The 14,150-nt window shown below is 32.8% G+C and overlaps 1 protein-coding gene across 1 annotated transcript; it reads right to left on the bottom strand.

The window, feature by feature from the left end:
* Positions 1–4,733: 4,733 nt before the first annotated feature.
* On the bottom strand, positions 4,734–9,008 carry LOC113393371 (uncharacterized). Its single transcript, XM_064216006.1, has one exon. It carries the CDS (start codon positions 9,006–9,008, stop codon positions 4,734–4,736), a length of 4,275 nt encoding a protein of 1,424 aa, XP_064072076.1.
* Between the last annotated feature and the right edge of the window lie 5,142 nt (positions 9,009–14,150).

Here is a 14,150-nt window from a genome sequence, read left to right as displayed (position 1 = left end):
GCTGTTCATTGTCATCAACCTTTATTTTATCCTATTAATTTATGATCAATTCAACGGCTAAGTTACTTGAAATTTATGTGCCACTTCACTGACACATTTCTCCTTTTTCTCGAATCTTGGATGCTTCTCTGGACGGGTTGTTTAAACCAAAAGACATGCTACTACAAACAGCAAAGATTTTGCCGCAATTTTTCCCAAACCTGAAAACATGTTTTCGACAATGGAACATTGCACTACCATTATATGAACCATTTGGACTAAAAATTATTGCATAATATACTTACCTACGTAACGTCTTCCAAGAAAAGGTCCAGCGAAGCTGATGTTCAGTAATAAAATAAAATAATAAAACGCAAAAATATATAAAAGTAGAATGTAAAAAAGGCACAAAAAACTGTGAGCCCGTAGATGTTGTTAAATAAATAAAATAAAAAAATAGGTTTATACTTGCCTAAATAAATATGCCTACTAAATGGTCGAAATTTAACCATTTTTTTTTTTTGGACCAAAATTTAATCGTTTTCTTGAAGTTACTTAGAATGGGTATCACATCTATAGCACAATAGGTACCTAGCTTTTTACGTTTCGTGTATAAAATATTCCTAGATATTATAATCTAGGTTAAATTAATTCATCCGATATAGTAAGTAATTTGTTCATTGTCAGTTCATTCATGTTCATCATTCTTGTTACTCAATAAGTAAAGATTTCTTATTTGACATTACAATACTGCGTTGTTAAACTTCCAACTCATAACGAACTCACTTACCTACTTAAGCTATCAACGTTCAGTTTTATTACAATAAAATATTAAATACCTATAGAGGTATAGCTAGTTATCGGCTACTGTACGAGTAAGTAAACATTATCCACTTACATATGAGTGTGCGGCTGTCTGTTAGAGTGTCAATATATTTTGTGCATGTTTCTCACTTTTTGATATTCAGATTTCCAGTGTATGTAACTTTCAGTGTGTGTGTAAAATTAGATTGTTTTATATTCAATGGGTTTTCTATTTATTTACAACTATTTCCTTTTATTATTTATAATTAGGACTACTAACAGTTTTTTATATTTTTTTATAAATACGTTCTTAGGGTTCTAATTGATTATCTGTATCCAAAATATATGATATCTTAAACTGTTTATTATACTGTTAATGTGCTGCCAATTTTGAAACATATAAGGTGTACTCGTAACAAAAATTACGCTGGCTCACTCACCATACAAAAACTAAACTAAAATACAAGTAGATTAATAATAACTGAAGTAAGAACTATGGAAAGGTTGTTTAAAACCCTCATTTCCAAAACATATCATATCATAATACCAGAGAAAACAAATACGTACCTAGAGTTGTAGGTATTGTAAATTTATAGGTAGGTATCTATCAAGTTTTGTAATTAAAACAATGGTAGCTATTGAATATAATAATATACACACACAAAGAAATAGTCGCGTTAGTTTGAGTCGGTAAAATGTTAATAAGGAAAATAAATTAAAATTAAGCAAATATCTAGTCCAAAATTTTCTTAAGTAGCTTTACCTATCTCGCTAACGATTTTTGTATCTTATTAAAGAGACAATTTTTTGTAACCTCTTAGAGAAAAAGGAACATAATATGTCGCCATTATTACATAATATATGAAATTCCATGCGGTGAAGTCGCATTACAAGGCACTATTGTATCGATTAAAATACGAAGTACGAAGATGGACGAACCCACACGAACACAAGTCACCGGGTAAGATGGAATCTCTCTCACAAAGAAAGTAAACGCGACAGATTTATATTATTATGTATTGTTTAAAAAAATGTATCCATAAATCACGCGGTGAGAGCTTTATAGGCGGGGCTTGTGGGGCGTGGCGTTGATAGGCCCGCCCCCGCGCTCGCGCAGCGTGCGTTACCGTACAGTATTGTTCGGTTGTTTTTACTGCCATTGGTCAGATTTGAGTGCATTGTTTACTTAATGTTAAAAAGCTACGTTTGTTCCATACAGAACGCATGTCTCGTGAAATCGTTTTGAATAAATATTTATGAAAATCGACATTTCTATTATTTAACAGATTCTATATTATAAAATATATCAACTCTTATAGAGAATATTGTTAATTTTTACTTGACGATTATAATTTGAGGACATTTAATAAACTAAACTAAGCCTAAGTATCTGAACAAAATATCAATCAAAACAAGTACCTTACCTAATGTTCTATAAATATTTACCTACTTACACGTGTGACATTACTGCTGTAGTACATAGGTATACTTAATCGTATTTATCCTTCGATTTTCATTGCTTTTTCATTCGTACTAGTAGTTTACTTTGCTCGACCATTTATTTCGATTGCCGTTTCAATCAGTATCACACTATTCACAGATGAAATTTCTGAAATACAGGTATGAAGAACATAAAATACGGTTGTATAGGTACCTCATATATATACATACATACATATATTCTGCTTCAACAGAAAAATGAATTATATACCTAATATATAATTTATGAATAAAACATTTGATAGTTATTTTTTTTTTAAAAGACCTACACTTCTCTACACTGCTGCTTAGAGAATTTGTGAACAGATTAAATTTTAAAGATTAGAACATTCCTAAATATTTATGTCAACTTGACCATCGAGTATGTCTCCCTACCTAAAATTAAAAAGAGCCAGTAAATATCTTACTACTGGTAACTATGCATAAGCCTTGTCTCTGCTTGAGGAGAATATTTAGACCTATTCCATTAACTTTTATTTTATTTTTTCTTGCTGGAAAAACGCGTTACACGTTTCTGCCAGAAAAGTGGGGAGGTATGTGGGACTCACCGGTGCCCAGGACTGCGCAAAGTATACTGGAATACCCACTAAAAAACCAGCGGTACCCTCTCCGTCTTTTCAGCGGGCGCCACAGGATCAAATTCCTATTCCATTAACCTACTGTAATGCGTAGACGGAAATTCACATGTGGTTAAATTTAAACTTTGGTGATGATTACCTGACAATAGAATGACAATTTAGTGCTACTTGCCCGAGTTCGAATGGAAATTGGACTCGTACCTAATTATCAACATTATTTTTGTTCCACAGGTTACAAATAATTTGTGTCAGTTATGATAAATGCTATCATTTCTACAACGTTAAAGGAGTTTTATATTATTGTGATTTGCAACATTCAGTAGTAGGTACTAGTACCTAGGTACGATATTGTTACCTGTAGATAGGTTCTATCCATTGTTATTAATTTATCAAATAATAAAACTTATATTATATCCAATCAAAATAAATTAAAATACCTACTTAAAAACAAAACATAATGTACAAAACTATAGATACACTAGGAGTCTAAGCCTGTTTTAAAATAACGGTATCGCAATTATTAAAGAAATGTAATTTTGCATAAGTAGTAATCTGAAATCACTTTTGGTATGAATTTGTTGTCTAAAATTTTCACTTGTGACTGTGATAATAAAAAAATTAACCAAAATGGATTACCTACTAACATATTGCATAAACAAAATAATTACCCGGAGGCCGGAACATTGTAGAACGTTATGATTACGAATGTTCTACATTTAGTCTACTGTGTTTTGAGAAATTCCAATTACCGATTACCTTCAAATCTTAACTAGGCTAATTAATTACATCAATAAAATTATCTTTGACCTATATGATAATTCATTTATTGTATTGCTTGTGAATGATTCTTCACAATTTACAAAACAGACACGAGAACTTTGGGAATCTGAGACAGATTACGGCGAAAATAGGTACTAAACGTCAACAAAATTATTTATTTGACACGTGCCCCAACTTTGCTCCAATTATCAACGAGGTCCAATTTCTGGAACTATGTACCAAAGAATCATCACTTGCAAACCCTAGATTTTATAGTATACTAGCGACCCACCCCGGCTTCGCACGGGTGCAATGCTGATACTAAATATACTACAGAATGCCTTACAACGTTCACAGTTTTTCAGTCATTAGACAATACAAACCGCTATGTCCCTGCGTTTTAAATCTAAAATCTAATACCTTTCCTTACATCTGCATTGCGCCACCAATCTTGGCAGCTAAGATATTATGTCCCTTGTGCTTGTTGTTGCACTGGCTCACAGACCCTTCAATTTGGAACACAACAATACAGAGTATTGCTGATTGGTGGTAGAATATATATACCCTACCACATCATATATTAAATCATAATTATACGTATATTTTTAATTTTAGTTTATTGACATAAGAATTCGGCTGATAAACATTACTCATCATTTAATCACTTTTTATTTTCAAAACATGTTAATTGTTATATCAGATCAGGTTGTTTCTAAAAAAACACGGACTGATTTGTATCTATTATCGAAATCTGTTTTACTTCAAGTATTGTTATTAGTTATCATTGATTTCTGTGTCACACCGTCACTACAATGATATTTTACAATTTATCATATATGTACAAACAATTTAAAGTAATTAACTTTATCTTTATCAATTTCCTTGTATCAAGAAAAACAAAACATATTTAGTGTTCTAAATGGACGAACTATTTGGCAGCTGAAATAGTTGGCAATGTGGCAACTAGGAAACCTAAAGTCATTTTTGTCAATTAAAATTTAGGATTGTCTATTATTCAATAATATATTATTATTATATTGTTATTTTACTTTTTCTCTCTTATGAGGTAACTAAATCCTACACACACGGGCCGTAGCCAAGCGCTAGTAGGAGCTAGGTAATGGCAGTTGAGATGGATGAAGTCGTAAGGAACTTGCGGGTGAGGCGGCAAGTGTTGAGGATTACTGCCTTTTGGAGTAAATGATTAGTGTGATGAGGAATGTGTAATATGTCAAGGCTGCGTTGTAGGCTTTTGGGTACGACCCCAGTTGATGAGATGACTATGGGAACAATATGGATAGTGTCTGCACGCCACTGACGTTTCAGTTCTATTGCTAAGTCTTGATATTTACTAAGCTTTTCCGAAATTGTCGACTGTATGTTGTGAGTGTTAGGGATAGCTATGTCAATAAGATAAACATTTTTTTTAATTTTGTCATGTAATGTGATATCGGGTCTATTGAAATGTATTGTTTTATCTGTTATTATGGTTCTATCCCAGTATATCCTGTATCTGTTATTTTCTAGTATGGTGTCGGGTTTGTATTTATAGTATGGGATCTTCTTATCTATAAAATTATATTTGTGTGCGAGATGTTGGTGTATAATAGCGCTCACTTGGTCGTGCCGATGTTTATAATCAGTTTGCGCAAGGGCTCGGCAGGCAGAAGTTATATGTTGAATGGTTTCAGGATTAGAATGACAGTGTCGGCATGTATCTGATTGAAGATTAGAGGTGCGTATTATGTGCTTCTGGTAGTTCCGGGTGTCAATGACTTGATCCTGGATCGCTAACATAAAAGCTTCCGTTTCAGGAAACAGTTCACCACGCCTCAGCCAAGCGTTTGACGCTGCTTTGTCAACATATAATTGCTGTAAATCGTGGTGGTGTCTTCCATGAAGGGATTTCTGTCTCCATAAAGCAGTTTTTTCGTTCAAGTCAGTAATCCGTTCGTTTTTTTGCGGGTGTCGGTCTTTAAGGTTTAGTGGGGTGAAGCGTTTGTCTGCGAGCGTTACTGTTTCATGAAGTGGAGAGTATACTGAGCGTTGATGGAAGTAGTGTCTCAAGGATGTAATTTGCTTGTTATGCAGATTGACTATATCTATTAAGCCTCGTCCGCCTTCACCTCTGGGTAGAGTCATTCTTTGGACACAAGATCTAGGATGGTGTTTTCGGTGGGCAGTTAGAGTAGTATTAATCATACGTTGAAGGTTGTGGAGCTCACATTGGGACCAGTTAATTATGCCGAAAGAATATGTAAGTACCGGGATTGCGTAACTATTGATTGCTTTAAATAAATTGTGGGAGTTGAGTTGAGATCGGAAAAGGATATTTAGGCGATGTTTGAACTTAGTTTTAAGGCTATTTTTTGTTTCTTTTTGGTTAATATTTCGAGCTTGTTGAAAGCCTAAGTATTTATAAGTAGCTTCTTCTTCTAAAGGTTCAATAATATTTCCTGATTCTAAAATGTAGCTATTTGGGACGATTTTTCCATTTTTGACCGAAAATGTTTTACACTTATCTATTCCAAATTCCATGTGTATGTCCCTTGAGAAAGTTTGGGTGATGTCTGCAAGGTGATGTAGTGATTGTATAGTGTCACTGTATAACTTAATATCATCCATGTACATGAGGTGTGTGAGAGTGGTGTCTTTGTGTGGAGTCGTAATAATGTAGCCGAGATTGGATTTTTGGAGCATATTGGAGAGAGGGTTTAGCGCTAGACAAAACCACAGTGGGCTAAGGGCGTCGCCTTGAAAGATTCCTCGTCGTATTAAGATGTCAGGTGTTTCAGTATTAGCATGTCCCGTGATTTTAAGAGTTGTTTTCCAGTTTTGCATAGAGTTTTCAAGGAAATAAATAAGTTGTGGGTGAATTTTATAGTGTTGTAATACATAAAGAAGCCAGCTATGTGGTATGGAGTCAAAAGCTTTCCTGTAGTCTATATACATGGTATTAATATTTTTTTTCTTAGAAATAGCATGTTTCATTGTTACTGAGTCTATTACGAGCTGTTCTTTGCAACCTTGTCTACCTTTTCGGCATCCTTTTTGTTCTTCAGCAAGAATATTGTTAACGGCAATATGTTCGTGTAGGAGTTCAGTGATACATCCTGTAAGTATTTTGTAAATGGTTTGCAGGCAAGTAATTGGACGATATTTAGCTGGATTTTGTTGGTCAGTGTCTTTTGGTATCATGAAGGTAAGGCCCTGTGTAACGAAGTGCGGCATTAAGTTTGGTGTTTGAATGAAATTGTTCATGTGTTTGTGTAGTAATGAATGGGTTGATGTGAACTTTTTATACCAATAGTTGTGTATATGGTCGCTACCAGGTGATTTCCAGTTGTGCGCCTTATTGAGTACTCGCATGAACACTTCTACAGATATATGTTCAAAATTCATAGGTTCGATAGAATTAATTACTTCGTGATCTGTAACTAGCCACGCAGCGTCTGTATTGTGACATACTGGATCACTCCATATGCTAGACCAGAAAGTATGTATTGCATTGGCTGGTGGTGGTGTTATGTCTTGTGTATTTGTACTTGTGTTGCGTTGTGTGGCAGATGACAAGATTCTATAAAACTTTTTCTCATTATTAGAGAACTGTGTGTTTTGTGATTTTCTAAGAGTGCAATTTAAATATCTTTTTAGCCTACTAGATGCGGCATTTAGTTTTTGTTTGAGGGTGTCAAGAAAATGTTCGTTACTTGAGTTAGGTTCTTCATGTTGAGAGTGTATTTTGTATTTATTTTTTATCGCTTCTACTAGTAAGGTAAGCCTATTTGTCTTATTACCGTTAATATGTTCTGTTAGTCTTCCGATGTCTCTTCTGAGATCCTGTATCTTTTTCTGTAACCTTTTCTGCCATGCGGGTACTCTTTTCTGGAGTTGGCAAGGTTGGCTGGTTATGTCCTTAATGTTAGTTCCGTTGCAGGTAGCTGCTGTGTAGGCAGCACAGTAAATAAGAGTATGAGTGGTCACAAAATCTTGTTCGACTGAAATATGTTGAGGCAGTATTTTGGTGTTAATGACATTAATAATTTGGGCTAGTTTTCTTGAGCTGTTTTGTTTTGGTATGTAGGGACGGCTAATTGGGTTGGTGTTTTGAAATTTTTCTAATGTAATGTTGTATTGTTTTTTAATTTTTTCCACATCTAGATAATAAGTGGTTTGGTCCTGTTCAGCTATGGCAGAGATGTCTAGTATTGGTTGTGTTTGTGGTGATATATGTGGGTGGTTGTTATTTTCTGCGGGTGCCGCATTTTGTGGTATAGTCAAGTGTTGTGAAGTATTTTCAAGATGGTTACGACGCAAACGAAGATCGTTTGATATTTCTTCACGGATTTCTTTAAGTTTTTGATCACTAATCATTTTGTTATTTAAAATAACTCGAAGCTGATCTGATATTCGTTGTTCACTTACTTCTGATAATTCGGGGTGTTCTGCGATTACCGCTTGATGAAGGGGTTGACGGTAAGCTGATCTATTTTCTTCTAATTCTGTAATTTTGTAGTAGTTTCTAATAATGGTTTCATTATACTCAGTGGTCCATCTTCTTCTCTGCCTTATACCTTGTTGGTGGCTATTGTGTATTTGCATGCTTAAATTAGTTTGAGTATTTTGTGTTCTATCTTGGTTGTTGGTTTGTTGTAGGCTCTCTGTTACTTCTTGTTTTATTTGTTCTAATATTTCTTGGGGAAGCAATTTATTTCTGACTATAGCTCGGCATTGGTCACCTAGTCTCTGTCTAGATGCCTCCATCTGAGGAAATTTTAGTGAAAATTCGTGGTGTAGATGAGCAAGGTATATTTTACTTGTGTTTAATTTTGTGGCAATGAGGTACGTGCGCCAGATGAATTTATTCATATCGTCTGACCATCTTTTACGCGCACGGTTTGTGCCTGTGGCGGAGGTAGGTTCAATGGCATGTGCCTCCTGCACAACATCCACAGACATAGGTGAAATTATGTTTGATCTTGAAGAAACCTGGTATGAAAGTGGAGATGAACTAGGTGATTCATATGAATTGAAGGGTGAAGGTGAAGCTGAAATTATTTCGTTAAGCATATCGGAGTCCTTTTCGCGTTCTGCTTGGGTCATATGCTGGGGGCGAGTCGAAGGGGTATTTGTTTCGTTGCCCAAGGAGTCGGCTGTAGCTTCTACGTTGTGAGTCCGCCTGTTCAACTCACAGCGATCGGCTGTAACATTTGTGTTGATGAGTGCCCGCCTGCTCAGCTCCTCACCACCGATGGTTCGCATGCTGTAACATCCAGCATCGGCTCCAGATGCGCCCCGGCGAACCCCGGGAAGCGGCCGTAAATTGTATTCTCTTTTACTCATCTCCATTTGGGTTTTGGGTTCGGGACCGTTAGTTGTGAAGGGCATAGCCAAGGTATTAGCGGCTATTAAATTTATGTATCTCCTGTTTCGTTTATTAACAGGGTATATATGGTTTAGTTCTTGATGACCATTTATACCTTCCCTTAAGCCCCCCCACCACGACAAGGTGGTCCCCTGGGGGGGTTATTATTATTATTATTATACATACCCATATTGAATTTTCAGGGGATTACGAAAAGGTTTTATTTCATAGTTAAAAACTTAATAAAAAGTAAAATGCAAACAGGCTGTAAATAACTCTGTTCGTATAAGGCTATTTCTCTCTCATAATGTTCATACGTTTCTCATTCTCCTCCCTTGAGGAGATATTTTTCTACCATGCAGCTTATCACTTTATACCTACATCATTTCTAATACGTATTAATACAGTCGGTTCCCGATGTCTGTGCGATTTGAACTTTTAAACCATGCCACGGATTTTAATGCGGTTTCAATAAATAATAATATAAGCTTTATATGTGTAATATATGCATGCATATTATTGTCGAGACAAGCCGAGAATTTCCGTCAGATTATAAGAAAAGGATTTTTTTTAAATTTTAAATCGTGTACTTATACTGTCCAGTTTTGTAGATAATATTTTAATTGAAAATATAAAAAATATGGTTTTTCAAAAATTTTTACTACCAGTCATTGTCACTATTGTCGCAAATTGCTGGCAAAAATACAAATTAATTTTAATGATATATGCCATTACCATGGTTAAACAGTATTCCGATTCTTTTTAATACTAACCCATATACCAATATGTTTAATTCTTCATCACACTCGTAGTATTACAATATGCCAATTTAAAACACACAAACTGTGTAAACAAAGTATTCGAAATAGAATATGTTTACAAGTAAGTATTAATTTCCATTTCGTCTGTTGTAATGATCCTACACGGGATGGACGCTAAGCGGGCTTAAACCGATTTACCTTCTTACGCATACGAAATTTAAATCTGTTAAATTCTACTAGAAAATAACCTTTATTGCTAGGGATATAAAGTTTATACAGTTACAGTACACGAACTGTTTATTGATGTTTAATTTAAAGCAATTTAATCGTTATATTCAGTGCTATAAGGAACTATTTCCATAAAAGTTAACGAGGTCACGGAAATTGAGTATTGGTTTTTGATTATAACTGCAGAGTATTTAAGCCTTTATAGAATAACAAATAAAGTTTATAATATTGAATATATATGAAATGACAGCTTAGTTTCATCTCAATTTGAGCAAGACGTAAATCTGGTATAACACGACGGTATTGTTCGTCGAGAATATTGGAATCGGAATTAGTGTCAGACGATTGAATTTCAATCTATTTGATTTTTTATAAATAGTTGTTTTAAATATTTCGAGTTGATCTGTATAGAGACAGATAACAATACTAAACTTGTGATTAAACCAATAAGTTAACGGTTATATAAGTTAGTGCTTTCAGTATACATAAGTTATAAAAGGTGGTTACACAAGGATCACTTTTGGGTCCTTTTTTATTTTTGTTGTTTATAAATTATAAACAACAAAAAAGTTTATAAAGATTTTGTTCAATGAATTGTTTGTGAATTATACCTCATTACTTTATAAAGTTGACAGGAATCAACCTAATTATGATAACGTACACAATGCATTATCACTGATAAAAGGGTTTACAAAAAATAATTCAGTTCTTAAGTGCTAAAAAGACAAAATGCATTCATTTGCCTTAATCAATAAGAAACATTAATTAATAATTCAAAATAAGCCTTATTATTAATTCATTAATTAATAATTCAAAATTAAAAAATAATAAAGAAAGCTAAATTTACAGCCGAATCTACTTTCCGAACAGTTGGTAGTTTTTCATTTGATTCATCACTATGAAATTGAATTGAAATTTATGAGCCTACTCGAATAAAAAATATTATGATTTTGAGTAATAAGTAGATCTACTTCGGGAATTAGTCAGGCATTTTTTTAAATCATATAATACATAAAGAAATTTATATCCTGTAAATGTCCCACTGCTCGGCTAAGATCTCCTTTTTGAGGAGGAGATTTGTATCTTATTTTACCACGCTACTCCAATGTAGTTTAATGTACATGTATGTACATGTACATCAATTTACATGTACATACATGTTGCAGATTTTCATCCGATACACGAAGTTTTATTACGATATGAATCGTAAACACAAATTAATCGGGTGAAAACTCAGCGATGCTTGCCCGGGTTTCAACCAGTAATTGTCGGTTAAGATTCATACGATCTAGTTTATATGATAGGTACCTACTTACAGTCCTATATTGTGAAGCAAAAACGTAGACTGAAGTGTTAATTCTTATAGTGTAGATAATCTTTATACGTGGTCTAATGAAATAGTTCGATTAAAAATATTTCAATAATAAAACTTAACTGCAGACCAAATTTTATTTCGTTACAAACTAAAAATAAACGAATCAGACATCTTTAATATTATCCAATCGCATTACATACCATCCATTTTTTTTTAAGATTCTTTATTTAATATTTTTTCGACTGCAAACATTATTTTACTCTCTATTTGCTATACTAGACTGGAACATTATTTAGTAGAGATTCTGAAAATTTGTAAATTATGTACCTAAAATAATACAAGAAAAAATAACAAAATTCCGATAAAATTTTCTCATGTGTAAATGTTAAACAATACATTAAAAATAGTGTATGATCTAATAGTAGTAGTCTAAAATCTAATGTTACCGTTAATTTATTTGTGAAATAATAGAAAGGAATGTATCGCGGTTATGTGTGTTACATTTCATCTGTATCGGCTCTCGGGTAAGCAATATTTTGCATGAAGAGTGTTCCCTTTAATTCGTCGCCTTCCGGCCCCGCGGCGACACATACATTCCGACACGCCACGACTTTTTGTTAAGATCCAGTATTTAAATTATCTGTTTCGACTGCAATCACTACTGGACAGTAGCACCTGGTGAAAAAAAATGTTCGTAATTTATATGCCTGCGTTGCTTTGTCCAAAATTCCGAAAATCAGTAGTCGCTTACTGATTTTAAATTACGGAAAATAAATTCTTGTTTTTTTATCAGCTGGACACCAATTATATTGTTGCATTACTTGCTAAATTGAAATGAATAAATGCAAAATTATTTTTTTCCAAAACTTATATTTAGCTCCATTAATAATCTTTGGTTTCAAATTTGAGAAAATCGTAATAGTTTAATTATAAATATGTGCAATACAATTAATTGGAAATAGATAATCATTAATCGCCATGAAACAGAACAAGATTATTTCCATATAATACTGATAATGATTTTGCAGAACCGTTTTCTGATAAATATATATATATACATATATTGTACTATTCAAAATATATCTATAGTTAAGAGATCGGGAGGATTATGCGATTACCGCATTTAAGCCCTATTATACACTGGTGGTAAATTAAATAAAAAATGTGTCCAATCGGCTAAATATCACATTGTCTGATATTTTATTGACTTCTCTGTTAAATGTTTTTGTTATGCTAATTTCTGAAATTTCAGATACTTAGAAAGACTATATTAGAAAGACAAATTCGAATCGGCTACTTAAAATCGTATACCAGTATCAGGAAGAAAACGATGAATGTTCTGTCGCAATAAATATTATTGAGTCATATTTAAGATAAGATAACTTTGTACAAATAAGTCATACTGAAATAATAAAATTATGTTCACCTTTTTTTATTACGGTGACAAGTAAAATATAAGCATTAATATATTATGATATGCTTGACAATGTAATAAATCTAAAAATAAAATATATTTTTCAATTATACTACTTTATATGAAGGAAATTGAACCAATCATATAATTCTTTTAAATTTAATAAAATTGTTTTCTATATTTATCGTATTAATCGAAACAAAATCTCTGAATTCTTCTTCAAACAATTCCTATGATATTTTGGAGAGATTATCTCATGTAAGTATCAATTTATTCTTACTAGGTTGCTACGGTACAATGATATTTTTTAACAAAATACTAAGTAACATTAAAATAAATTATTATTAGGATTTACATATTTTTTTATTAAGATAAGTTATCTTAAATTGATTAGTGTCTGAGGAATCTCTCCTCTACAGCCCGTCGGTTAGAACCGTTTAGACAAATTTATAAATTGCAACTTGCGAAGATTCCCATACAGCCGCGGGGGAATTTTGGTTGAAAAAAATTTAGAGAACGATTGTAAGCTGTATTTTAGTTACATGGTTTAAAAAAAATACTATTAATATAAAGGTGAGAACTAAATATAAACTCAAAAGAAGAAGCTTCCGTCTCAACAAAATCAATAAATCTATCCTGGACAACATATTATCTTCTATAAGAATAAATTAATTTTGAATACTTTACTATTTCTCGAAAAAATAAAAGATTATTATTAGTTTATATTCTTTATGTAGATGATAAAACAACTTTGTATCAATGTTCATGAAGAATACATAAAAATTGTACTTTATTGATATACCTAATATCAACCGATTTGATTTTAAGTAATTTTTTTATAGTTACTGAGTTGCTTGACGTTATGTCCAAATAGAATCTACAATTTGATCCTGTAATAATTTTACATCTTGTGATCTTGTAAAACAATGTTTCAAAGTTGCTTAATTAAGGAAAGTATAGTTGTCTCCCAGACAGAACACAAATTTCCATAAATTATAAAACATCCAAAAAACTTGTGTTATCTTTGGTAATCGTCATAATAATGGTCTTACCTGATCAAAATTTTAATAACGAATAATATTGATACTAAAACAAACACATTCTAATTTTAAATTGGTAGACAATTAAATGGTATGTCATACTACAATAATATCTTTATCATGTTTTACAGTCTATAAATTAATCAACATATTTTTTAATTCGCATACACTATTAGCACAAGTTTATACCTGGTCAAAAAATTCCCAAACCATAACAGCATTTAGATAGCGTGCCTGTCCTAAATCGTTTTGCCAATTTAAAAGGCATAGCCTACGGAAACAGAATGGCAACCTGCATTTAACGATACCTTGATGACTACTGTCTGAGATGGAATCCGAAATGGGCAATAAGAAATGGAAACGTTTTAGGAATAATTCGAAGACCTAAAACGTTTTGAATACGGTAA

The sequence above is a fragment of the Vanessa tameamea genome, chromosome 10, assembly GCF_037043105.1.
Source record: "Vanessa tameamea isolate UH-Manoa-2023 chromosome 10, ilVanTame1 primary haplotype, whole genome shotgun sequence".
Lineage (NCBI taxonomy): Eukaryota > Metazoa > Arthropoda > Insecta > Lepidoptera > Nymphalidae > Vanessa > Vanessa tameamea.
The sequence above is the reverse complement of the archived record's forward strand: the minus strand, read 5'-3'. Positions and strand labels throughout refer to the sequence as shown.